Consider the following 27,205-nt stretch of genomic DNA (forward strand, 5'->3'; position numbering starts at 1 on the left):
TAACAGGATTTTCTGTTTAAACTTTAGATTTTAATTGTCTTTGCTCTGAAAAAGAAAAAAGAAAAATCTCAAATATGGGAGGGGGCGTCTGCAACAAAATCCCACACAAAGAAGAGTTATTCACAAATAAAGTTAAAGAATATCATACAAAACGTCTCTTGTAACACTGTTAAATAGACTTGTGACTCACTCGCTTGGGGGGGGGGGGGGGCAGACTAGAGCTAGTGCTTCCTGAATTTGGAGTGCAGTGGCTGCGTGCTTCATCACACAGAGCAGACGTGCAACACAATGACGGAGGCAATCCAGAGGAAAAAAGATCAACTTTTACATCTGATGGACATGGGAATGATGAACAGGGGAGCCACCTGAAACGCACGAAGGCGGCGATGCCGAGTCCAGCGCTGGGAACTCACTTCGCACCGCCTCTTTGTAACGGTGTCGAGGTGGAAAAAGAACAATGACAAGGAGGCTGTTCGGTGTACTTAAATATTCACGATTTCTTCCCGTAATGCCCTCGTTAATAACTCTGCGTTGCCTTTTTTTCTGCATTTCTTCATTGGTCACGCCTGAGACCACGTCTTCCTGGAATGATATGCCAGCATCTTGAATTGAATGATCTGTTTTTGTTCTCCCCTCTTTTCGCACAGCGCTGTCCAGCACTGCTTCTGCATCCGCTTACAGTCACGATGAAGGTGATCGGTGATTATATCAAAGCTGGCCTCAGGAACCTTCTGGAGTAAATGGTCACAAGCGATTTGTGCAGCCGAGTTCAGCACCATGGCAACAAAGACAGAACGTTAACCCCCCCCCGGCCCCCTTTGAGCTCCAACAACAAAAACATCCCTCTGTCTGTGAGACCTTACACACGTCGAGCTTTGAGATGGAGTTTCAGGTTTGACAATTGTAACAGTAACCCCCAAAAACAGGAAAAAGAACACAAAAATATACCATCACTTCAAAAAAAACAACGAAAAATGTTAAAAATCTACACACATTGCATGTATTCATTAAAGTGACTGAGCCTGTTAGAATTCTAGACAGTAGTTGAATTTAGCAGCAAATTCTCTTTCTCAATAAATATCGATGTCCAGTATACAAATGTCTCTCATCTGAGCCAGGTTCAGACCTAACCCGGGAGGGCTGAGGGTTATACTGTCAGCAACATTTCCCAAAAGTCCGGGGGTGGGGCGTGATGATCACGACGGTCAACCGCCAACATCCATCTCTGGGTACTGATCGGTCCGCAGGACTGTACAGCTCATAGGTCTTTCCCATTGAAGCAAAAAGAAAAACGAAACAAAACGAGGTCCGGTCCAGAAACTTTAAAACAGCATGCTTTGTCTTCTGTTCTTTCCGTTGCCTAATGGGAAACAAATAAAAGAAGCAAAAAAAAAAACAAACAAAAAAAAAAACAAGCATGAAAGTCGAACTCTGGAGAGCAATAAACATAGAAACAGGCTCTAAGTTCGGAACTACAGATCCCATAATATGAGGGAATAAACAAAGGTACAACACACAATTAATACTCCACCTCAGCTGTTTGCTGCTGTAATACGTGCAGAATGTGGTTTGGCATCATCTTGTTGAAAAAGACGACCAGAAAAATCACCATCCATAAAAAAATTCAATAATAAATTAAACTATTCTCACATTTTATTTATCACCTAAACATATTAGTTGGGATCTAATGGAGTTAAATACAGAAATACGTTTCTGTTCGGAAAATATTGACTGCGAGTTCTGGCAGATACTGTGGCAACTGCCTTACCTTGTTGCCAAGTAGCCAAATCAGAGGGCCACACCACAAAAGCAAGCACAAGCCCCTTTCGGCATATTACATCTCCCTCTTCTCGACTCATTAATCCTCACCTGATTCAGGGTATGAAGAGTTCCGGTAGCCGGGATCTTTCTGCAGCTGCACCTCCTTCAGTGTAAATATGGATATGTCTGTCAAAGATACAGTCTGTCAGCACAACACAAGTCACCGGGAGTCTTTGTTACGAGGCTGTAAGCGGGCCTCGCTTCACACTGCACCATCCTTCAAGTTGTACCTTGCTGATGGCATTACTACGTCACAATACTATTACTCACTCTCTGGCAGCGTGTGCACACGAGGCCCCAGGCTCCTGAAGTACGACTGCCTCATTGCTTCATCAGCAGAGATCCTCTTTTTCGATTCATACTGAGGGTTAGGAGATGGAAGGAATAAAAACAAAAAAAAAGAAAGCTGTTAAAGAAGTAAATAATTGGGTCAGCAGCATGTGATTGGATGCGAATGTGCTGGCGTGCCTCTCTGCACTTCCATCCAAATTCACAGTCTTAACATAGCTGCAAAATGTGTCAGTCTGCTTTTAACATCGTATCAATTCCTGGCAGATATGCTGCGACTCACTTTTAGGAATGACATCAGCAGGTCAATTCCATCGTTATCCAGCCTGCAGAGGGGTGGGGGATGAAGAGTGGCGAGAGAAGAGGGAGTGGGGTCAGTAAGGTGGGGTGACTCACAGATGCTGCCGGGTGTAAGGAAGGAAACTGAGCCAAACAGAGTCAACTATTCCACAGGATTTCCTCGCAGGAAGTGACAAAGAGCACACACTCCTAACTAAACAGCCCAGTACGAATAATGTCTGGGTCTAAAAGCTAAAAAGCTCGACATAGGAGCTCTTCTCTTGTACCTGGGTCTCACGAGAAAGATTTGCTCATTCCCATTTCCAACGATTAGTGGACTAGCAAAAGAGATTGAGGGGGCTGCGTTAGATACCATGAGGGTTTATAGCTGCGGTATAAATAACGGAAGTAATCAGATGTAACACTGCATATGTTGTGGACTTAAAAAGACATTCCATACACAGAAAGTTAAAAACAGACTGAATGTTCCCGTCTTACCTTGGTGCGTGATTGATCAGGGGCTGTGCCTTGTACTTTGGAAACTTAAAAGACTTGAACTCGTCGATAGATGATATTCCAGGCCAGTTGTCTTCTGTAGGAGTGCCTGTGGAGGGACATTTAATCATCCCTGTTAGAATCAGACTTTACTGCGCCAGCTGGAGGGGCTTTTCACGCAGCCACAGGGGCAACATGCCAGGGTTAATGCGATTACAGCCTCATGTTAAAGGTGTAAGCAGTCCCTGCCAGCAGGGGGCAGCACTGACCTAACAGCCTGAAAATGAGGTGAAGTTCATCCTCCACTGTGGAGCCTGGGAACAGGGGCCTGCCGGCAGCCATCTCATAGAATATACAGCCCACACCCCTGAGGGACAGGACAACAGACAAGAGGGAAAAGATCATGAAGAGACGCAGTTTTAACACCAATCTAACTCAGCAAGTACTCTTAACTCGCACTAAATGTTTCTATCAAATTCTTTGAGTGGGATATTTACAGGGCAGTTGAACTCTGTCACAAACATCAACACAAAACATCTACAGCGAGGCTTACTTTGATTTCAGAAAGCTGAGATTTGGGGAACTCATTCAGAGTTTGATTCTGAAGAGTGCAGCACATGCCACATTCTTCCATAAACTGGGCAGACCAAGCTACCACGTAAAACAATGTTTGAGGATCATATTCGCATGCACCTCTCCACTGTGAACACATCTGGAGTTTTTCTAACAGTTGCCGCCGCCTGCATTGAGGGAGGCCCACTCACCACATGTCTATCTGTGTGGAGTACTCAGAGGAGCCCAGGAGCACGTCGGGAGGCCGATACCAAAGTGTTACCACCTCGTTAGAGTACGTTTTAGTGGGCACCGACTTTGCCCTTGCCAGGCCTGCGGAGCAGATACAGGCAAAATAAGAAGAGAAGAACACATTTGGAAGATTCTCATGAAATTCTTATCAAGGGTTTCTCTTCAAACTGCTAAATACTCGTAAAAAAATACTCCTATTACAACATTCAATATTAGTAAAATATTATCCTTTTCAAATAGAAAAAACTGCCATAAAGTTCCATCCAATGAGTGCATGAATGATAATTAGAATTACGATATATATATATATGTATGATAATGTGTCATTTACCAAAGTCAGCCAGTTTGAGTTCTCCTCTGTCATTGATGAGCAGATTTTGGGGCTTCAGGTCTCTGTGGAGAACTTTCCGCCTATGACAGTAGGCCAAGCCTCGCAGGATCTGGAGCAAAAAAATCTAGAGAAAGAGGTTTCTATAGTGAATAAAACGAACACCTTACAGATGCTGTTGCTGAATTTCAGAGTTTACCATTTAAACATTCTAATTAAATCCACAGCAGTGTTTTGTAAATTATTGCTTATGGTCATTTGTAACGTTTGCAGACGCTGTCCCAACAACCAGGGATATTCCAACAAAATGCACAAAAAACACCTCTTTTGGAAAAGTGAGGTTAAGACAGCATATTTCACTTATTCCTCCAGAGTTTACACGTGGCCACCAGGGGGCACACAAACAGTGTTCCAAGCACTGACACCAGAAGCCAAAGAGTCTTGACAGCTGAAGGTGGCCGGGCCAACAGGCCACCTGCTGAAGCTCACCTTGACATTCTGCATGCTCAGGATGTTCCCGCAGTCATCCATGTACTGCTTAAGGTCTTTGTCCTGGATGAGAGAAAGGGCGTTAGTGAGTTAACAAGCCCAGAAACCGCATCTGTTGGTAAACAGTCTGCTCTGCAGCGGGTCATGAATAACAATGTGAAATACATTCATTCTAGCATTCCTGAGGAGAATCGCAAATGAGTCGTGGACAAGGTGACTGTAACTGGTCTCACCAGGTATTCAAAAACCAGTGTGAGCGACTTGTCTGTGTGGACGATATCGTGCAGCGTCACAATGTTGGCGTGTTTCAGGTCCTTCAGAAGAGACACTGAGAAGAAGGAAGAAAAAACAGAAGGCAGACGTTAGAAACTCTTGATGATTCTGAGACTGCCGTGTTAGCAGCATCCTTCTCTTTCTAAGGTCACATTAACCGAACAAAGCTGAAAACAACCCCCCCTCCCACAATACAGGATGTACTGTCATAGTTCCATTATCACTGGAACTCAAATTATCCACTTTTTAGTCTGGGAGTGTGATGCAGTGGCAAACATGTTAATAAAGCTCATATTAACAACAACGACTACGGAGCTATAAACCTTCTTACCTTCTCGGATAGCTGTGCATGGTGCCCCCTCCTCATGTTCAAGTCTGATCTCCTTCAGTGCCACAAGATTGTCCGTCAGCTTACTCCTCCCCTTGAAAACTGTTGCATACGTGCCCTGGAGACCAAGAAGAGAAGGAAAAAGTCTTCAGATGTTGGACTTGTGCAGCACGTTCCGGATGTCATGAGATAAAAATGAAATCATCGCATTTTATTCATGGCTCCACCATGAGAACATTAGCAGCTGGGAGATGAGTGAAAGGAAGTCGAGGTTAAACAGTCTCACGTACCTCCCCCAGTTTGTCCAGTTTGATGTAGGTCTCCAGCTTCCCAAATCCAATTTCTGACTGGAGGAAAGAAAGAAAAAACATAACAAGCAACATAAATGTGGGGGCATCTTTATTGGCAGTAACGAGCTTATAGACAAGACAGCACATTCTTATGAGGGCCGCACAGCATCAGAGGAGCAGGATGTAAAGAGGTCAAACACCCGAAGCAAAATCCTGACTAATCTGTCAGCTGCTGGCTTCTGGCTTTTACAATGTGCTCAATCTTGGGCGAGTCAAGAGATAAGTCAACTTCATCCATAGAGCTAACTTAATACACAGAAGAAAAAGCAGTGGGTCATTTTGTTTCATACTGAAGGACATAAGAACTTCTTTGATGTGTGGAAATCATATTAATCACATTGAATTCCATCACGGCTGTTTGATTGATCCAAAAAAAAAAAAAAAAAAAAAGGAACATTATAGATTGATAAACTTAGCATAACAAACAGAGATAAATGCCTTTTTAACTTCATTACCACATCCCAACTATCTAATAACTATAATGTAGAACTCATTACTAAAACAGAACCTTCCCTAAGAAGACGAAAAAAAAAAAAAAGAAAAAAAAAAGGAAGGAGGGCTTTTGCGGTAACAGGAGCAGAAAAGCTTAAGGCAGTTCACCAATGCCTGACGAGCTGGAAGGTCAGGGTGTCAAACACACAAGTTAAGCCACTGAGAGCTTTACAAACAACTCTGCAGGGGAGCATGGATGCAAATGAGGGACTAGGCGAGGCAGTGTTACTCCCCAGTTCTGCTTTTGACAGATGCACATTCAGAGTAAAACCACAGGCCAATTACTGAGGCTGCAGACAAAGTGAACGCTGGGGTGCAATGGAGGCGCATGATAACAAGAAAGGATGAGCTTAGACGGGCTCAAAGCAAGGCGGGAGCTCGCACTGCTGTTTCTTGTTGCATTTAAATATAAAAAGGCCTCTGAAAGCTATCTTTATCAATGCGTTTCTAATTCTATCTCCAAAGCTATACTATCGCTTCATCTTTCTCTTTAAAATAAAATACTTCTGACATCTTGTTCGCTAACTTTTGGGTATTTTTACATACGTTAATTATGCCTTCTGTATCTGTAATTTCCCGAACACCGTTTGCATTCATGTAGCCCCATATCATCACACTCCCACCTCTGTGCTTCACTGTGGCGATCCTGTACAAGTTCACTCTGAACACGCTGGACTCCAGTGATCAAATTTACTCTACTCGTCTGACCTAAAACAAGTTCAGGCTTCTTCACGCATCTTTTAATGTTCTTTAGCAAAGATAACTGTCGCTGTTTTGTTCCAGTGAGCAAAGTTTGTTCTGGAAGTCATCCACAGGAGCTGAGACAGAAGATGTTTCATGTACTTCTTACACCACATAACATCAATAAGTGTCACTGTCGGAGTTGGAAATCACAAACTAATAGAAATAACTGCTTAGAGCCTGTGAAATCCTTTCAACAATTAGATAACGAAACGTGTTTCACGCTTACATTCAGTCCACATTTTTCACAGTAATTATCTACTTGTTTAGCCTTCATCTTTTCTCATTTAAATCCCATCGATCCAATCAGTTTCAACCTCCTCTTCCTCACCAGTGATGCTCGGCGGGAGCGTCGGCTCAGCGGCTGGTCGAAGGGTGGGCTGCTCAGCTGGAGTTTCTGTAGGTAACCGTCAGGTATCCGGATGTCAGCCGGGAGGGACAAACGTTTGTTCAAGTCCTGCAAACGCACACAAATGCAAATGGGTAAAAACATGAAACCTAATGCCAGAAAGGATTGTGTCGCACCGTAAGCAAACAGAGTAAACTCAAAATAAACACAAACGACAGGAGAATGTCTGAAACCCAAAGCAAACACGCAGAATCTAAAAGAACCAGTCCACAGCAGAGTAGAACACACGTGCAGCCACATGCTCCGATGGAGGTTTGATCATCTTTTGTTTTAATAAAGTTGCCTGTGCAGCCCTTTAGGAAGTCAGGGCAAAGTCTTTTCCGGAGTACCAAAGTACCACACCATGATCCTGATGACTTGTTACATAAAATCACAATACAACATCTGGATTCTTCCCAGCATGCACTTCCTTCATTTGTTAGATCACTGTTAATCCGGCTTCTCTTGCTGCTTTAACTCTACCCCCCCCCCCCCCCCCCCCCACCGTCTGAGGTAACACTGGACATCTACACCTCCCCCGCCCACACAAATATGCAACTTTAAACTTTTTCACATTTCAACACATGCTCGCTCGCAGGCTGATAAATCTGTAACTGAAGGCGAGTGCCTGCTGGACAGGTCAACTGACCCTCAGCCTTTTAGTCAAATATGATGGCGACTCAGCTTTTTGCCTGCGAGGTGCTTTACAGCCGACGCATTTAGACATGCGGTCGGCTTACAGAAAGTGATGTTTCCTTTACAAGCTGATGCTCTGCAGTCAGACTTTGTGCTGTGAAGAGCTGCCGTCTGGCATTTTAGGCAAACTAAGCAAATTCTGACTGTTTTCTCATTAACTAATTCATTGACTCGGTTTATAAAATCCTAACTCTAACATTCAAGATACAGTGTCGTTATCTTCTGTTTATCTATCGTGTCTAACCAGCAGCCAAGAAGAATCTGGCAAAAACTGGCAAAAAAGTAAAGTTCAACGTTTATTTTCTCTTAATTATTTAAAAGCAAGAACATCAATAATTCCCCGGGTTCAAATGCCTTTATTTGCCGACTCTCTTCTTTCTTTTTTTTTTTAATCCTCCATGACCGTTAACGAAATGTTGGAACATGAACAAGTGGTTCAATCAAACTATGACGGACAACATTTTTGATTATTTTGGAAATGTTGTGGAACAAATGACTGATGGCATATAAATCAGCAGAGAAAGTCGAATCACCAACTGCAGCCATATAAATACCAGATGCTCCGTGATCACAGGCTGCATCTTTTAAAAACATTATAGCTGCCCTGCAGTTTCTGCATGCACAGCCAGGATTGGCAGTTTGTCTTAAGAACAAATGATGCCATCAGTCACCTGACCTTTGCTCCCATCCCACCCTCCCACGGTCGTCCAATCAAGTTCTTCTAACTTGCTACAACGGGGGCCCATCTGGACTGTATTACAGTAATCCTTATGATGTAATCCCAAAGCAGACACTGCTTCCTCTGCAGCGGGCGACAGGCCTACCCGCTCACTGACCACACAGAGAGATGTTGTCGTTCTCTCTGATATTTTTCTGCCTCTGCTGTTCCTTCTCCTAACTTCCCAGCAGCACAAAGAGGACAAAGAAGAAGGCTGGACAACGATTTCACTGTCGGATCACTTCATCAACAACCAACCCTAAGTCACTCTCACCCACTAACAATGCAGAGTGTGTGCCGGGCAGAGCAGAAACATGAAGTTCAACTGCGTTTGTGCCTCTGTCCAAAAGCAACTCTTTTTTTTCATGGTTGTGAAACAGTCACAGGAAGCGTGAGGTACACTGCCTGCACACACAGAACACAGCAAGAGGTGATGTGTCATGTGCCTCTGCGTGGGAAGCCCAAAATGGAGAACACTGCTTAACTATTTTTCTCTCTCTCTCTCTCTCTCTCTCTCTCTCCAGCAGTCTCGTTTGCCAGGCTTGTCTCTGCAGATGCTGCTATCTGCTCATCGATCCCCAGTGGCTCTGCAGTCAAAGCCACCGATGAGCAGAAGGAGAGAAGTGAGTGTTTATTATCCTTTAATCAAAAGACCTCTCCTGCTCTGATTACCCATCAGGTGGCATGCAACACAGTTCAAAACTGCACATTCCAACACATGCATATTACATCATTAAAAAGCGTTTATCCGACCACTTTTCTTTTTAACAAACTGATTTCTGAAACTTGCTGAAAATGCAAAAGATGGCTGTACTTAAAAGCAATGGGTGAACATAAATCCCTTTCCTCGACACCCGTTCTTGTACATTATGGCTGACAATTTCTTTCCGTTCTAGTGAAAGTGGACCATCAGTGGTTCTGACTCCTGATTTCAGGTGTTCATCCTTTAAATCCTCTTAACAGCAGTTAGTCCATTGCGACCTGATGTCCTCTCCACAGATGGATGCACGTGTGTTGCATCGGATTTTAAGGTGTAAGATCAAGCCTCCAATTCTTCGCTTTGTTGTAAAGTGACGGTCAGAGATAAATGGATAATGTCATATACCGAGTAAAAGCCTCAAATACAACCCATACCTCATGTTAAAATTAAGAAGCTTTTCGGAAAAAGAAATGAATGCATTATTTATTATCTTTTTTTTTTTTTTTAAACTAATGACGACACAAACCGAGTCAGCAATCTGTGGAGTCGGTTGCCTTCGTTTTCTTAGAGGCGCCTGCATACGAGAGCTTACATCCACCAGTGAAAACACGCTGAACGACGGCAGTTGACAGAAACAAGTAATCTTGCTACTGTCGGTGCAGCAAGACTCATGAAACACGGTCACATATGACTGCGGTTTCATGGAAATGTTGAACTGCAAAGTCTGACTCAAACCGTTGCTGCACAGCTACGCCGTCAATGATCTGATTTCCTTACAAAAGGTAAAGCTTTCGTCTGCAGAAACCTTTTCTTTTACACGTCTCACGACCATTAAAAGGGTTTATATCGTGTTGAGAGGACACACTTTGTAAACCAGAAAAGCGCTCGCTCACTTGATTCGACTGATACCATTTAACACAGTGATACCGTTGAGATTGCTGCCTTTTTTCTTACAGTTTCACTTAATGGCTCGATTTTTTTTCTCCTTTTTCATTCATAAAGTTTTAATGTTTCGCCTCGAGTTGCTGCAAGAAGAAGGAAATTTGGAGTGAAAGCTTTGATAAAATTAGTTCTTCAGTTTAGCTAGATTTCTGTGAAGATGTAAGCCACTGTGTAAAAGCTTACATCCTCACAAAAATCTAGCTAAACTGAAACAACTGGGATTCCAAGAATGCTGGTAGTGAAACGCAGTCCCTTTAAAGTTAAATAAATAAATAAAAGACACTCACAGAGATAACGTGTTGGTGTTGTGCAACTGTGAGGGGAACGTCAAAATCAGGCTGCTCATGAATGGATGTGGGTGTGTGCGTGTGTGTGTGGGTGTGTGTGCGTGTCAGTCAAATGGAAAAGCTTTTTAAAAACAAAGTTCAAACCCATGTTCAGAGGAACACGAAGGTTAATCAGTGATCTGTGCGCGAGAGTCCTGCATAGATTGTGTGAGCGGTTGACGACGCGATTTTGACGTGTGCGCTTGAGACGAGAACACGCCCACGCTCAGTTACAGCGTGGAGCTGCTCCTCCACTTCCTGCGGGAGAATCTTTGGTGAAATGTTCAGACTGCTTTGATTTGAGCGACTTCACCCAAACGTGCGTTCGCTCACAAAGAAGGTGGTGGAATGACTCAGCAAGATACAAACCGAGACATATGAACGCGTTGGAACACATTCACATGTCAGAGCCTGCAAATGTGGTTAGTGACTCACATCCAACAACAGAGCAAGATTGAAAAAAAAAAAAACAAGAGAGGCCGCGTTAAGGATATTGACAATCTGAAAAGGCCAGAGACAAACTCACCTCCGCAGAGATGCGTCTGTTTCCTCTGTTCCTCAGACAAACACCCGTGGGCGACTGCACCTCGTCAGAAGACGTCCCCGATGCCTGGTCGCTCTCCCCGTCTGACCCCATCTTCATATTCTCATGGACGATATCTGGAGAGGAGATAGAGCACAGCGAGAGGAAAAAGGAGGATGAAGGGTTGAGTTTAACTAACAGAGCAGGTCTGTGGAAACAGGGCAGAGATTAACGCTGCTTGAGAAACACCCTATTGGTCACTTTACGAGCTCCCCAGGTCTCATCAAGGTCCCGCCTGTATCAGGCAGACAATACAGAAAATAAATAAAGTTTAATAAGTCTGACAGATGGATTTAACGTACATCGGTGGCTTATGAGGGAAAAAAAGTCATGCATCAAATATGATTTTATCCAGGCCTGAGCAAACTCATACATACGCATATTTCCATATCCTGCAAGGCTTTTATGCACGTTAAATAATGCACTGAAGTCAAACGGCTTCACTGAGAATCCAAAGTGCTGATCTGCTTTAAAGTGTCAGTATTTTAATCTTTTTCTCCTAACAAAAAGAAAAAAAAGTGGAATGAAATGGTAAGATTCTTCAACTGATAATAACGTGTCTATGCCACTGTGTTGTAGAGTGTAGCTTGCGTGCATGTTTTCCCACACAACACACCACTATTTGTTCAGGCTCAGCTGACACGGCAGGAGAAATTCGAGCATATTCAAATCTATTCGCCACAGCAACTTCAACATAAATCTCAAATGAGCTGAAGTTTCAGGCACTGTGTATTCGGAGGCAAGAAAGAAAAAACAAAAAAACAAAAAAATAGCATAACAGCAGATCGAATGTGACCGTGAGCAGTGTATGGAAGTCTCACCGAGGCGACTGCCATTGCGAGGCATGACCATGAGAGAACCAAGGCCCCCTCCAATGACACTCCGAGGCCGTTGTATTGGCGGCTTTTTAAAAGAGCCCGAGTACTGGTGAAGAAAAGAGTGGACACTGTGGGCTGACGACGGGCGGCCGTTCCTCACTATGGGCTCTGCGGGAGAAGAAATATTCTCTTAAGGATGATGGACAGACAACACACAAATCTTCAAGTATGGGTGCACAGTGCTCTGCGGTGGGCTGAGCCTGTGAGCAAGGAAAGAAAACAACATAAATGACATATAAACACATTTCACTGAAAGAGGAGCTGTATTGTTGACACCATGTCATATCGCATCGACTCTATTTTTGTTTATTTCACTTGCTTGCTTTAAAATGAATTTGCATAGTAAATAAATAGAGCCTGACAGAAATAGGCATCAAGCTACAACTTTGGGTCAGGTTTTTTTTTTTTTTAAATCACTGAGCGAGTTTAGGTCTTCAAATAAAAAAACAAAATAAAAAAACAACTTCTAAACATTAAATACCCATCGTTTCATATGGAAAGGCAATCGGTCAACAGGACTGGTCAGTTTAGCACCGACTGTGACAAAAACATGTCATGTAACACTGTCCAAGGTGACTTATTGGCAAATCTGTTCCAGCTACTATTTGTTAGCTTACTTAATACCAAACGCTTGTGGATACCTGTTTAATCAGGTAAAGATGGCTCCAGAGTGGAAATATCAGTTCCCATGCATAAAGTAGCTCAATCTTATGCTTTGGGTTGTTTTTTTTTTTTAACCCGAGAAAAGTACTACTGTTCCATACTTCAGCAAAATACCACAGACGCCAAATAAAATCTCACTCGTTCAAAGTTTGTGGGCTTTTTCACAGTAACTGACAGATGATGAGCACATGAGGAGCAAGATAATGAACTTACGTGCTTTCTGGTGCACTCGCAAACACGTCACTGATACGCAGAAAAACACCACACTTCATTAAATAATCGCAGTTACATAAGAGGTTGGTTTTAACTCGTAATCTCGTACAGATTTGGATGCAATACTATACTTAACTGGTGTGATTTAGTACGGTTGCCAAAAGCGTGCTGAAAAAATAGCACCATAAATGGGTTTATGACAGACTACTGAATTTCCCTCCTCTTTACCGCAGATTTGAAACAAACAAACATGGAGGTGAGAGCACAACAAACATCCCAGAGAGAGGGAAATAAAGGAAACTTTTAGGTTGCTACACAACAGTTTCACCCAACGGATGTAATATTGTACAATCTAATCTTTTTCTATGACATCGCGCAGCTCTTACAGTCTCCCACTGAATCTGAGGCTGTGTTATTTGTCCCAGAGCTGCAAACAGCTGACATTAGAAAGAGAGAAGGGAACAAGCCTCGTACGTAAACAAATGTCTTGTGTTCTCACTTGTGGAGCTCGGCATGAGACGAGGCTCTACTGGCAAACAGAAGATCATTTGTCCGAACGCAAGAACATAGCTGGCGGAGGTGAAAGATTTATTATGTGCAGTGGCAACTTATAAAACTCTGACTCTGCCACCGGGGGACAAAATGGAGCCCCAAAGAAGCTGAGCTCAGAAGGACGGTGTGGGACGTGTACAGAGAGATGCAAGGAGGCAACGTCAAGCGGCAGCCATCGAGAAGACGGTACTTTTGAAGCAAAAAAAGAAACGGAGATTAAGAAGATTAGCGTCCCTCTGGCAAGGTGAAAGATGGTTTTATGATGGACTGATTTGTCTGGTTTCCAGGATCAGCTGATCCTCGGTGCATTTTTCTGATATAAATCAGAATGTAGACTTTAAGCTCACTTGATGCAGGCTGATGGATGTTGAGTCATAAAAAGAGGTTTCACTCATCAACAGTTCAGCTTGCTTTGGAAATGTCCTTGCTCGACACATCTGATTCTAGTGCATGGATCACCTCATTGGTTTGTCATTAAGTTCTACAAAAGCCTGTTAATGAGCCATCAGTTTGGATCAGGAGCGGGAAAACAAGCAGGGCAGTGGGTCCCGTGGACTAGAATCAGTCCACACCAATACATCAGCTTTCTTAGATGTATATAAATTATTTCCAGGGATTTGACAGAAAAACAGAAAAATACAAAGCCATGTGGTTCCCAAGTCCTTATGCCAACTCTCCCTTATCTCCAGCCAGCGGCTGCTGCCGCTGGCCAGAGTTATGAGTGTTACATAATCAGATCAGGACCAGAACACTCCCCCCCAATCTCACAGTTCAGGTCAAATCTCATCTGGCTACTCCATTATGCCTCCTCTCTACTTACTGTTACACGGGCTGCTAAAACCCCAACCTGTCTCTCTGTATCACTCTGTCTCTCTCTCACACACACACACACACACACACACACACACACACGGATTCTGTGTCGCCACTCAACAAGCACAGAACAGTCTGGCCAAACTTGGTGTTAATCACTATACAAAAAGCTCTTTACAAAGCCTAGTTAGTTCTCAGAAAGCGGAGGGGGTAGAGAGGGGGAGGGGGACTTAAAAGAGCCGGCTGACAGAAGAAGGGCAAAAATGTGGGTGCAGAGAAGCAGATAGTGAATCTATCTGCTTCTCTTTAAAAAAAAAAAAAGAAAAAATGAATAAAGGTACAAGGCTGGTTTCACTAAGTCATCCAAGTCGCCGTGGCAATGTCATGGAAACTCTAGAATGTTTCCAGACCCCGAGCACCATAGCAACGACGCGGTAGCACACGGAGGCACGCTCCCTCTCTCAGTCCCTGCAGGTTTTGTGAATTTCACCAGAGATAAGCTGCTGTATCGCCCTGCTTTTATTTGATGCCTCGAAGGCCACAACCTTCAGCTGGATCCAGATGAATAATCGTCAATTACAGTGTGTGTTACACCAAAGCAGAGTGTGTCTGTGGTCCAATAAAGAACAGTCAACTTAGAGCCGTGATTTAGAGGTCAATAGAGTCATTTCTGTGAAAGATTCATCCTCGTTTCTGAGCAGCTAGAGTTAAAATAAGTCAAGGATTTTGATTGAAGACTGTCATTAAATCTTTATTTGCTAGGGTTTGTGTTGTTGTTGTTCCACCCCTAATAGTCCTGTTATAAATACAACACTGTCACAAAGGTGATTCACTTCTTATCTGGTAACACAGCAAACCTAACCTGCTCTGGAACAGGTTATGTTCAAGAAAAAAGGCCGCCCACTAAACAAGTTCCTAAACTCAGCCACTAAACTCAGCTCTCCTTCCTAACTCCCATCTTAGGAAGCAGCTGTGCTCATTGTGGCCTATTGAACAGCTTTAATTGACTAAATTCTGTTCAGGATAATAGTCGGTTCGTCATGTTGCTCTAGATCCATGTTTGTGATTGACCATCTCGTGCCAACGCCACCCCTCGCTTAATGTGAACTTACTCGCAAACTGTCTCACTGCTTTACATGTATAAGATCCCCGATCAGTGACGATAAACATATCAATTTATACTGCGATGCAGTCCTTTCTTTAGAAAACTTAAAGGCTGACAATGCATCAATCAGAAACTACATCAGCCAAAAACCGATGTCACCATTAAGCAACCCTGCAAATTCAATTGCAACTAAGCCCAAACTCGATGGCAAAGATCGGTTGGCCGCTCCCTCACAGAAAAGTAATGAAGCATTTTAAGGAGTTGAACGTTCCAATCGGACGCAAAGAAAAGAACGAAAACCCTTTCGAGCTATTCAACCACCCCAGAAAACCCTGTTACGTACAAAAACAAATTATTAGAAAGCACTCGAAGATTTACAAACGGACAAGAAAGCTCACCGCAGTCCTTGAGGCCGTTCTCCTCGATGGTCATCTGCTCAGCCAGCTCAGACAGCGACTCGTCGATGGTGTGGCTGCCTCGTAGCGTCTGTGTGAGACGTCGCTTGAACCGCTTCATCTTCTCCATGGAGCTCTCAGGAAGGGGAGGCCTGAGGGGGACAGACACACACACACACACAGAAAAAGAATTGCAATGCATGACGTGAGAAAATGATAAGAAACGGTGCAGCTTGAGTTAGCCCCAGGGAGCGCTCTGATTGTCTGAGAGCTGTTTTGTTGTCGCAGGCCCTGACATTTTACCGGCTAGAATTCATTGCCTTTAACTGGAAACACCACGTCCACCTGTCACCATGTTTCACAATCTTGCATCACGAGTGAAAATGTGGTTAGATCGCCAGGAATCTGACGGTGTGAACAATGAACCCTCCGATGTTAAATATGACTCAGCTCAGTCGGGCGCATCATTTTTATATTCCTCCCACTGGGAAAGCATGACAGGTCGGTGAGAGATTCTTACGGGTGACTTTAGACTGCAGTCCCTGGCACACCGGACTGTAAAAGCAAATCCTAAAGCGGGAGGATTAGCTGCTGAATGGTGCAGGACTAGCCTGTGCCACATCGAGTCCACATCACACATTCCAGCCCCATTTACAGTGCGTGAGAGTGTATGATTCAAGTTAGAAGTGTAAGTGTGTGTGTGTGTGTGTGTGTGTGTGTGGGGGCCAGAGAAATCCAGAGAGAAGGTATGTGTGAGCAGAGGAGAAGAGTTTCCAAATCAAGACAAATGATATTTGCAGATTAGAAGCAGCCTCTCCCTGTAACGTCATCCTAACTCTACTTCTTCTGCAGATCTGGACATGTGTCTGTCTGAGATGTCGATGAGTAAAACGAGACATGAAAACACATGAGTATCCAAACCCCCTGAGGGTTTCGCTGCCTGTTAATGACTACTTTCTGTCAAATGTCACTCACAACCCAAATTCTGTCCATAGATGCATCTTTTACTCACTCAGTTTGCCCGGATCAAAGGAAAATGACAGGATCATCTGCTCAACTTTCCATTAATGCATTTCACAAAGTTAGTTGGCCTGCACAGTTGGGATGTTTACTTGCTGCAGATAGTGCCGAGTGCGGTAAAAGAAATAATAAATAAATGGAATCAAGGCCACACTGTTCGACAAACATGGTCACGGTCAGATTAAGTTAGTGGATGGAGGCATGGCTGTAGATTAGAACTGCCCATCAAAAAAAAAAAGAAAAAAAAAGGCAATATCGTCATTTAAGAGACCGATTTGGATTTCATTTCCCCTGTAGACTTGTTTTTTTCCCCTATTGAGCCATTCTTCATCAAGCAACAAAATACCAGAATGGTAGACAAATTTATTTTAAAATAGAGCTGCAGCTGAAAACAACTTTCATTAAGGCTCCCTGCAGCAAAAGCTGGGTTTCTATTGCAGTTACTGGTGTGCAGAAGGGGAATGGAAGCATAAAACAAAAGTATTCTTTTGTTGGAGGAGGTTTTTCCTGTTTCAAATAAGGCTTGGATGGAAACAACTTTAGGAATCACAAGTGAGCTGGCGAGGACTTAAAATGATATTAAGGATGTGACTCACCAGCTGTTTCTGGTCTGAACTGAACATAATTTACCGGCATCTTCCCAGATCCAACATCCGAGATATTCCCAGAGATGAAAGCAGTTCCTGAAGAAGAGCTTTTCACCTTGAGGTAACAAGCAGTAGGACAACTTCTCCATTTGAATTACAACCAACTGGGTTGCACCGCGACTCTCTGGCAACACCACAGAGGCTCGTTTATTTGCTTTTCAAACCAGACCATGGAAACATATCTGGTTCACATTTCTTCTTTCTGTGGCTTTTCTTCAGTTTTGAACTTTGTGAACAGTGAACAGAAACAACCCCCCCCCCCCCCCCCCGAGTTTGTCTCATAGCACAAACCGTGAAATAGGTCAATTTTTTACTTCCAAGAGGTCAAGAAGGTGTCACTAAATTGCATGTTTTGTGCAATAAAACTGCTCATAATGCAAACCAACCAATGTTTCATCTGCAGGGTCTTTAAACAGCATTTCCAGACTGTAGGGTCTGCTGTAACTCAAGTCAGCTGTGCATGTGTTGATTGACCTCAATCAAAAACATGCATCAACAAATAATTCAATGACTGCGTATGGGAAAGCTGCTGGTAAACGAATAATTCGTGGCACAAAAGTTGGGACCATTGTAAATTGTTTGCATGATCTCACGATGAAACGCCGCGTCGACATCTTTACAAAATGATCTCGTCTCGCGCAGCTTTTTGCCGGCGTTCATTCTTCCCCATCTGCTGCTCTTAGTCAAAATACAATCAATCTCATTTTCCAGGAGCCAAGATGAAGGAGAAGAAGTTCAACTCAAAACGTCATAACAGCTTCAAATCAGACGGTTCTGCCCCGTGACACGTCAGCTCCAGCATGGTTCGTCTCCTGAACAGCTCAGTGCGTTACATACTCTGCTGCTACAGCCTCACAGCCTGCGAAATGCAAAAAAGCACAGCCATATAGCTCTGATTTATTCAAAACAAAAAAAATAACTCAACGCAGCCAATAAAACCGTGCTTATTCATACATTTGTGAGTGACTGTTTTCTGTAGATGTTGAATAAATTGGTTTAAAAAAAAAATAAAAATCCATCCATTATGAATTAGTCAGAGAAAGGAACGCCAACATTTGTAATAATCAAGCAAAGTGTCACATGTTTGTTTGTTCCATCTTCCCCTTTATGAATTACACGTTGTGTTGATTTGGCACAACGAGGCACACAGAGATTTTACTTTGGGCTTTGTACAGTTCATACAGCCAAGAACATTATCAGAAAAACAACTGAAAGATTAATGAATATAAACCACGACTGTTATTTGTAGCCTGACTGTAATTCTGATATTACTCCGGACAGCCAGAATCCTTTGTTGTGTTTACAATCAATCAGATAAGCTCAAATCGGGATTATGCGGCGCCAAATCGGGATAAACTGACGAGCCTTTCACTGTTGGTTTTTGCTTTTGATCCGTCCTCAGTTTCATTGGTACCATTCAGAATCCCCCTCTTAATTTATGAATGCAGACTTTAGATTGCTTCTTACAAATTACCAGGATATGACCTAGAACCCAACAGATGAGTCGCCTTGTTTGGAGTTCTGTGTGGAAAATCAATGGCAGCAATAGCAGAAGAAGGAGCAGAGAAAGAAGGTGGGGGGGGGGTTCCTGTCTCTTGTGCATCCGTATATGCTGGCCCATGTTCCTGCTCTGGGATCGAGTGCAGAGCTTTGGACATGATCCCTGTCCTGAGCTTTATCCCTGCTCCCATAAGTAGGCTGGTCTGAGGTCTGAGCTCCAGATCCGCTGGGGGACGGCCAGCAGTTAGCAGGAGGAGGAGCAGGGAAGGGTGGTGGGGTGTGCGGAACGAAGGGGTCCGAGCACTGCACCGATTTGGGATTTGTTGCCACGGCAACCCCCCTGCTTTTTCCATACTGAAAATGCAGAGCACTGCAGGAAACTGCATGCCTGCTGATTTTCCAATAGCATCCTTCTTATGCCTTGTGGTAAACCCCACCACCACCCCACCCCCCACTAGGTGTGCATTTTTATCGCCCAAGCGATACAAACTCACTCAAATCTCAACCTTTACAGTAGGCGATGGTGAGGCGGATGCAGCCACACAGCAGAGAGGACGGGGGCTGAGAGCACTATAGATGCTGCAGTGTTGAGACAATAGACATATGCTCTCCTCAGTCTCTGTCCTTTGCCCACACGACTGCTTTACAAACACCAACTGCGCCGATCATAACAGAGAGCTACTAAATGGGTTAGCGCAGAGATCTATGCAACTGGTGCATTACTGCAACATGAACCACCATATGGTCACCGCTTTCTGGGCCACACGCAGAAAAACGAGAAAACCAAGGTCGCAGCCCCCATGTGACCCCTGCAGGGTTGAGCAACCCTCCAAACGTCACTGCCTTCAGGAGAACAGGGGCCCCAGAAAGCACCTACCTCTCCTCCCTTCGCTCACAGAGTTAGACGGAGAACAAGCGTGACAGTTGGCATGATTCATGGATGAGCTCAGCCATGGGTTTCTAAAGAGCAGCCTTTTCTCAACCTGGCCAAGACAATGAGGACATGAGTGAAGGAGCTGGCTCCATTATAGGGGTCTTACATAAAGGCGGCATTGTGCAGAGTGAAAAGTGGGCTTTTTCAAGCAATGAAATGGGGGGCAGCGTGGTGCCGAGCAGCGCTGAGCATGTCAAGCAGGCGAGCATGCACTCCTCGCCCACAGCAGCAGGTGAAACTCATGCAGTAGAAGTCTGATCTTCGCAAAGTGGGTCATGAAATTTGCATCTTCCCTTTGCTCTTTTCGGTCCCCCTTCACTTTGCGATCACACGTGTCGTCTGCTTTGGCAAGGCTGAATGGCGCTGACAGGTCAGTGTTGATGTTTCTGTACGTGTTAAAGGAAAGAAAGACACACGGGGATACGACAGACACCTCAGCCAGAGCTTGCAGCCATAGGAGGCCAAGCCAGTGACGCACAGCCACAGATCTCACAGGCAATGAGATTCAACGCTGGCTGATTAACACTGCTGCCATGGTTACAGCAGCTTGAGTGACAGGCCCTGCTCCCCAGCAAGCTCTCATTTTGGCTCAAATCTGCCTGCAGTCAGATAGTAGATGACCGAGTTCTATATAGCAGGTTGCAAGCACAGAATTAACTGAGCTAAAGTTCTGAAATAGAGAACTTTGCAGCAGAAGCGGGCGACAAACAAAGACCATATCAGCCAAGATCAGAAAAAAATAAAGGCACACTTGCATGAAATCCAACATTAACCCTAAGGGGGAAACTATATATGCACTAATTCACATAACAAATGCCACATATTTAGTGAGTGTGGCTGTTGTTCTGGCTGTAAACTGATCATGAGATTCGCCGAGGGATCCGAGTGACGTTGGTAGAAAAAGGCAACAAACACAGATATGAGAAAAAGGAACAAGAGAGTGTTTGACGTTTGATTCTTGATTAACGGCGAAACACAACCTGTTCTAAAGATCTGTGCCATGACCTCATTACTTCAACACCACCAACTGTTATTTTATCTTTGGCACTGCACCATACCACTCTGTAAGTGTACTTATGTCAGCAAAAGCATTGTGTCGTATAAAAAAAAAAAAAAGTTGAAAGCTGATATATAAGTCAACCTCGTTCCAAACAACTAGCACAAAACAAAAAGTTGAAGAATGACTTTTAAAAATGGGAAAGTGGAACAAGTTGAGCACCACAAACACCTCCCATGACAGCGTTTCATTAGAGGGATGAAAGACCAGCAGGAGTTGTGAGAGATGAACCCCGTCGACCCAGCTGGGTTCAGAGCAGGGCAGAGAGATCAGCAGATTTCATCTGGCAGGCTGCAGACTCATGTTAACCCCCCCAAAATCTGATTTCTTTCAGAAACATCTAATCTTGTGGTTGGCACAATTTCTGAATTAACAAAAAAAGAAGATGATCAGATTAAAAAAAAGAAGTGTCTGTACAGAAAAACTGTTTTGGACTAAACTCACAGTACAGACAACAGGAACACGAACCATACACCAGCAACACATCTTAACTTGATCAATGACTGGATCCTGGAAAACTGAACAGATAGCAGCTATCTCAGGACTGCATGCGTCACTATAAAGTAGAAGTAAAACATATCTAAAGATGCTGACACTTTTAATATATTGAAGATAAAAGGCCAAGTGGATATTACAGCCTGCTGTTTGGCTCATTATGGAGATAATCGCTTAGGCATGGACTCATCTGATCTGAGCCCGACTCCAGTCACCTGTCCCCATTTGTGAGCCGACAATTAGCATCAGAGAGAGTGACAATTAGCCTCCCTTTCCCTGTCCGTTCGCACTCATCCTCGCAGCAGCAGCTCCTTTATGGCTATTAAAAGGGAACAACAAGCCAGAGCTGATAGCAGGGTGGTGCTATCAGAATATTAGCATCCACATCAAAGTACTAACAGCTCTTAGAAGTCTTGGTAGCGGTTTCAGAGAGTCTTGCATGCCAGAAACTCATTGAGGTGCAATCAAGTTTTAAACAGACCTCCCAAATCGGTGTTAATGATGCATTAAAATCAAAATTTGCTTTCAAAACCACCTTCTTTGATTTAATCTGTAAAACTTTCACTTGAATCATGGACATGTCCACACATTAAACTGCAAAGTTATGCTTTGCCCTGTTTGATGCGAAGCCCTTTGTTAGTAGGGTGCATGATGCTAAGGATGCTAGGGTTTCAGGGTTTTTAAAAGGTGTGGTGTGGCCCTAATTTCCATTGTGCAAACTGCCCCGTGTTTGGGATTTATTCTTCACAAACAATACAAAGTCAATTATCAAAATAGCTGCACATTTGCACTGTCAACTGCACTTTTTTCTTTTTCACTGATCATATAAATCAGGGTTTTTAAAGAGACCAACATTCATCATTAACTATTTAACAGTGATCTACTTTTACCATGCCTGATTAGAAACCCCTTAGAGCTGGAGATGAAAAAAAAAACCTCATAGATCTAACATGGATTTTAATCAAACCAGAGCGAATCTAATTATGAGCACATCAAGGGATGTGTGTCAGATATGCTGGCTTTAATAACATTGATTTGAATGAATGTGTGCCTCCAAATACAGACCAGACAAATGCTCAGACACCTCCTTCAAATCCTGCCAAGAGTGACGGGAAGAAAAGGCAACGGGTGTCACCTGTCTCAGACACTGCTGCCACAGATGACGACGCAGACATGCAAGTAAGTCATTTTGTCATCCCACTGGCTCCAGGCTGGGTGGGAAAATTTAGTATCAGCAGACACTTCAATCAGACCAAGAGAAAGAATCAGGGGGTGGAAGCGGCCGAACTTGCGAGCGGCAGCATTTGTCTTCTGGGGTAACCGCATGCGAGGGAGCTGAGCTGCATCCCGGTGTTAATGCACCAGAGAAAAGAGGAAGAGTTTTTATTTATGGCTATCTATAGACAAGAGTGGTGCCTGCGACATAGCAGCTGTTCCCCAGAGCGCAGTGACACATTAACCTTCAGCCAGCTGCCTTGGCTTGCAGCTTCAACATGACCTCACTCTGTTGTGAGTTCATGATTTCTGAGGACACTAACTTATGCCCACTGCTTGAAGACTTACTCTAACCCAGCCCTAACCTAACCTAACCCCTTTTCCCTTCCTCGTCTTATTATTTTAGGGTGACATTAGGGAAACTTAGTCCCCACAACACGAGTAACACCCCCACCAACACAAACTTTCCTGCTAACTTTACCTTGCATTCTTCTGTAAAGCAATGACAGCCACAAATATCTGTAAATTATAGCTACAGTGAAGTCCAGTACACCCCCCCCACACCACACACAGCCGCACACACCCATTCACATACTGGACCATCATTTGATCTGCACTGGAACTCGGGGGGGGGTGGGATCGGCACTGCGTAGCTACAGCTGTTTCACAGTGGGTCAGGTTACCCTGCCACCACCATCCCCAAGGCCTTCTCCAAGGGAACGGCCCCTCTGCAAACCAACACACGGCCCTCCAACAGCTCCCTCCAGCAGGTACCAAACCCAAAAGGGGGGCCCTGCGAGCGCAAAACAGACGCACACTGGAAAGGTCCTCGGTGAGACACAGCCTGCAAGGAAGCCGAGCAGCCTGTGGTTGCCGAGCCGAAACCTGCTCACAGGAAATGAGATGAGAAAGTGCTTTCACGGCCACCAAGAAAACAATAAAAACTGTAAACGGAAAGCTCTAGATGTGGGGTTACTTTTTCTTTTTTTTTTTCTTTTCTTCACGACAGGAAAAGATGTTTTAGTACTGTACCGGAAACTGGACCGCGCACAAAGAATTTACTGTTTTGTTTTGATGGAGCTTCTTTTCTGTCTCTATTCAGAGAACGCAGGCTACCGCAGAGGATAGCTTATGCTCTGCAGGATGAAAGAGCTCCGTATGATCACCAGTGGATGGCAAGAAATGTCAGAAGTCACAAACACTGCTTTTGCTATTGGCACTGGAACACGGTTATCATGCTGGACAAGTTGTGAAACACTATACCTCAACTGACAAAGTTTAATCTTGGAAGCCCCAGATAGTAGGTTTATACCAGCGGCTGCTGACTCAGTACAGTCATGTTGGAATGATATCGTGTGAACTTAATGTAAAGCTGAAACAATCACTAGCTAGGCTTTAAATATCGAAGGAAAAATACTTAGTAACTGTAAAAGTTTAGCTGTTTCTTTTATTCATTTTGGAAAATGCAATTCCCTGAGCAAGATTGGACATTCGAAAGCTAACCGGTCAGCTATTAAAGTTTGTTTTGTGGATGTGAGAAGTTTTGTCTTGAGCAAAACATCACAGAAAATAAAAGCAATAAATGTATTAGGCCTAAATACACCCAGTCCAAGCTGCTGCGGTATAGTTTACACGATTCATCACCCTGCATGATCCAGAATCATGAATGTTACAATCACCTCCGGTGTGTACAGCTTAAATATAAAATTAGAGGCATTAGAGGAACACCAACTCTGATTTTTATTGCCGCTTTGAAGATTGTAGTTTACTGATGTGGGTGCTGATGTGTACAGTATTACATTCAAATATATATATATATATATATATATATATATATATATATATATATATATTCAATAATGTGATGCACAATTTCCATAAATTAGGATAAACCACAAGCTGGAAACACCTCAGAATAAAAGCTTCCACAGAGACGTAGATTACAGCCTCCAAAATCACTCTAAACTAAACCAAAATATCGAAGCCATTTAAGAAAATAAATTAACAATGGACATCTTTATCTGTTTAAAAGAGCCGATGTTGTGCAGCTACTGACTGTAGCTATCCACAAACTGATAACTGAGTGCAAGTCAACTAAAACTATGAAATGGTGCTGTGGTTAACAGCTTTTATTCGGAGTAAAGCTGTTCACAGTAAGCACGCAGCCGCGTCATTTTCCGGACGTTTTCACATCAGAATAATGCATTTCTATTGGACGCACTGATCGATTCACGCAGGTTTGCTCCCTGTAAGATGCTCATTTAACTAAAGGAATTTTTTTTAAAAGGTCTGACTCCTGCAGTAAACACTGTAGGAGTCAGACCTGTGTCCAGGCCTTCACACAGCAGCTGAGGCGACTTAAAGCTGTCCATGCTGGCCGTGGGTGAGCTCAGAGACTGGTACAGTCTGCTCGGGGCTCCGAGCCGCTGTTCGCGAAAGAAAAAAAAAAAACGTGGACCAGAAACACTGTCCATCTCTGAAATGTGGGTCACTGCATGTTTTGGAAGCAGCTATGCAAGACGATACACGCAGAGCGGCCAGACAACCCTCCCTTTTACAACCAAACCGCATTCAAGTCAGTGACAGACACCCCGCAGACTGTTTGTGCAGAGATCTGTGGTAGAAAAACAACAAAGCTGACTTTAACGTATAACCGTGAACTCGGCGACACAACGAACTACTTACCTCCCCGCCTTTGAACTTAGTTTAGAAGTCATTTGGCAGCTTGGGACGACGCTTGTGGTGTGTTTGGGTAAAATGCGGCCACTCGAAACTGAACGGCTCACTCAGAAAACGGCTGCATTCATACAGAGGCTGTGAAGTAACATTGCTACATTGTTCAGTCGACTCAAAGCAGGCTGGTGTAAATGTTTGTTAGGGCAGAGCGGCTCTAACTTGGGTTTCAGTCGTTGTTTCCCTGGGGTAAATTCACAGAAGCGGACACACGATGAAAATGTGATAAGATACTCACCAGAAGCGATTAACGCTGCTCCGACCGGAGTCCCCAACCTCGGAGCTTCTTTTCAGGCCGGATGCCGTCTTTCCCTCCGAGCGAGAAAAAAAAAGGCTCTAACAGCTTCTTCTTTGTGGTTTCTGTGTGGTCGTTACTTTCTGCTCCGCTCTGCCGCTTATATCCGCGGAGTTGCCAGCATCATGGTTTCTTCTTCGGCTTTCAAGTTTCTCTCCCAGTGAAAAAGAAGAAGCGCTGCCGTCGGGGTTCCCGTCGATAAAACCATGGCAATGTGAGGGACGGTGGCGATTACTAGTTGATCTGCCCCCTCTCCCAGCTGACGCCACCTTCTGCCGCCACACCGCCGTCGAGCTACCGAAATTTCAGCGGGGAAACAGCGCCACCTAGCCGCCGGTGCGGGAGAAGACGAGCAGGCGACAGCTGCGACCCCAAAGCGACGCCTACTGGAAGAAATGACGAAGTTCTAAACATCATCAACATGAGCCTTTAGTGGACAGCAACCAAATTCACACGGCAGTGGGATTTAACAGAATACATGAAGGGGGAAGACGCAACACACACTTATGTTAATAGGTGTGTTAATAGCAAGTATTAACACAGACAACACAGCGATTTTGTCACTATCATAAGGATCTAAAGATACAACAGTCCCACGTCTTCTGCTATTTACTCCAATTTTTGTTGATACAATCACATTGAATTCTTTGTTGAGCAATAGTTGTAAGTTCCTTAAAGTAACATTCAACCTCATATCTTATTTTTAAGGATTTATAAGACTTACACCTAATGCTGAACAGTTTATTGCCCCAAAAGTAGGTTGTTTATACAGTCATACTGTCAATACAGCTCAGGAGCTTTTCTATTATGGACACATTATGTATATCGACATTCTCATTATTGTCTATCTTTATATGTCCAGTATGCACTTAATGATACAGTAGTTTAACGCCAAACATCTACCACATATACACCACATAAGCAAGCATCATCACCGTCCAGTAAATTTCATGAAAACTGATTTTGAGAAATGAATTGTCCTGGTTTGCTTGAAATCTGATGTTTAGTTTTGTCCAAATGAGAGTGATTTTCCTCCATGAATAAATTTCTAGCACTTACTTGAGCAAAACAGGCTCTGTCCCTACACACCTTTTTTCAAACTCTCCCTCCAATTTCCTCTCATTTACCCGGAGCACAACTCCCACCACCTTGGATATCCCTGACAAAACAATTTAAACATTCACAGTTTCTGGGGCATCAGCCAGGATTTAGTTTGGGAAAAAAGTCAAGCAAACAGACGTCTGCATACTTTCCGGCAGGACTTTATGCAGAGCAGAGCGTGTGGCCTCGTTGAGGGGCCCATTTCAGATTCTTGTGCAAAGGAGACATTTGACTTGAAATCCCTGCTCCAGGTCTGGATCTCAGCTGTTTTTGGCCACTGTATTTATTTATCTATCTATCTATCATTTTTTTTAATTCAGTAATTCACTTGTCCCTCTTCCATCTTCTTCATGACAAGTTACAGAATCCCTCCGGCTCGTGGCTCATACTCAGTCTGTTGTATGATTTCTTTGCTGAGACCCGTGTTTTTCCTTCCGTGACTAAAGAAACAGGCCCTAACTGGCTTATATTGCTTGGTTAAAGGTAAACTGTTCTGGTTGATTTAGGTTATCTCCTCATACTAACTTAGTTGGAGCTGGAGTGGCAGG

General features: G+C 43.8%; 1 protein-coding gene across 1 annotated transcript; it reads right to left on the reverse strand.

The window, feature by feature from the left end:
• Positions 1-8: 8 nt before the first annotated feature.
• On the reverse strand, positions 9-25,821 carry LOC140307315 (cyclin-dependent kinase 17-like). Its single transcript, XM_072386136.1, has 17 exons — positions 25,500-25,821; positions 15,664-15,812; positions 11,863-12,027; positions 10,985-11,118; positions 7,020-7,145; positions 5,396-5,452; positions 5,109-5,223; positions 4,738-4,832; positions 4,505-4,567; positions 4,019-4,142; positions 3,648-3,768; positions 3,153-3,250; positions 2,887-2,992; positions 2,393-2,435; positions 2,092-2,182; positions 1,870-1,947; positions 9-1,360 (listed from the first exon to the last, which is right to left on the reverse strand). Exons 2-17 carry the CDS (start codon positions 15,788-15,790, stop codon positions 1,323-1,325), a joined length of 1,581 nt encoding a protein of 526 aa, XP_072242237.1. The 5' UTR covers positions 15,791-15,812; positions 25,500-25,821; the 3' UTR covers positions 9-1,322.
• Positions 25,822-27,205: the final 1,384 nt, after the last annotated feature.

The sequence above is a fragment of the Leuresthes tenuis genome, unplaced genomic scaffold (genome assembly GCF_036924035.1).
Source record: "Leuresthes tenuis unplaced genomic scaffold, fLeuTen1.0.hap1 SCAF_5, whole genome shotgun sequence".
NCBI classification, from domain to species: domain Eukaryota; kingdom Metazoa; phylum Chordata; class Actinopteri; order Atheriniformes; family Atherinopsidae; genus Leuresthes; species Leuresthes tenuis.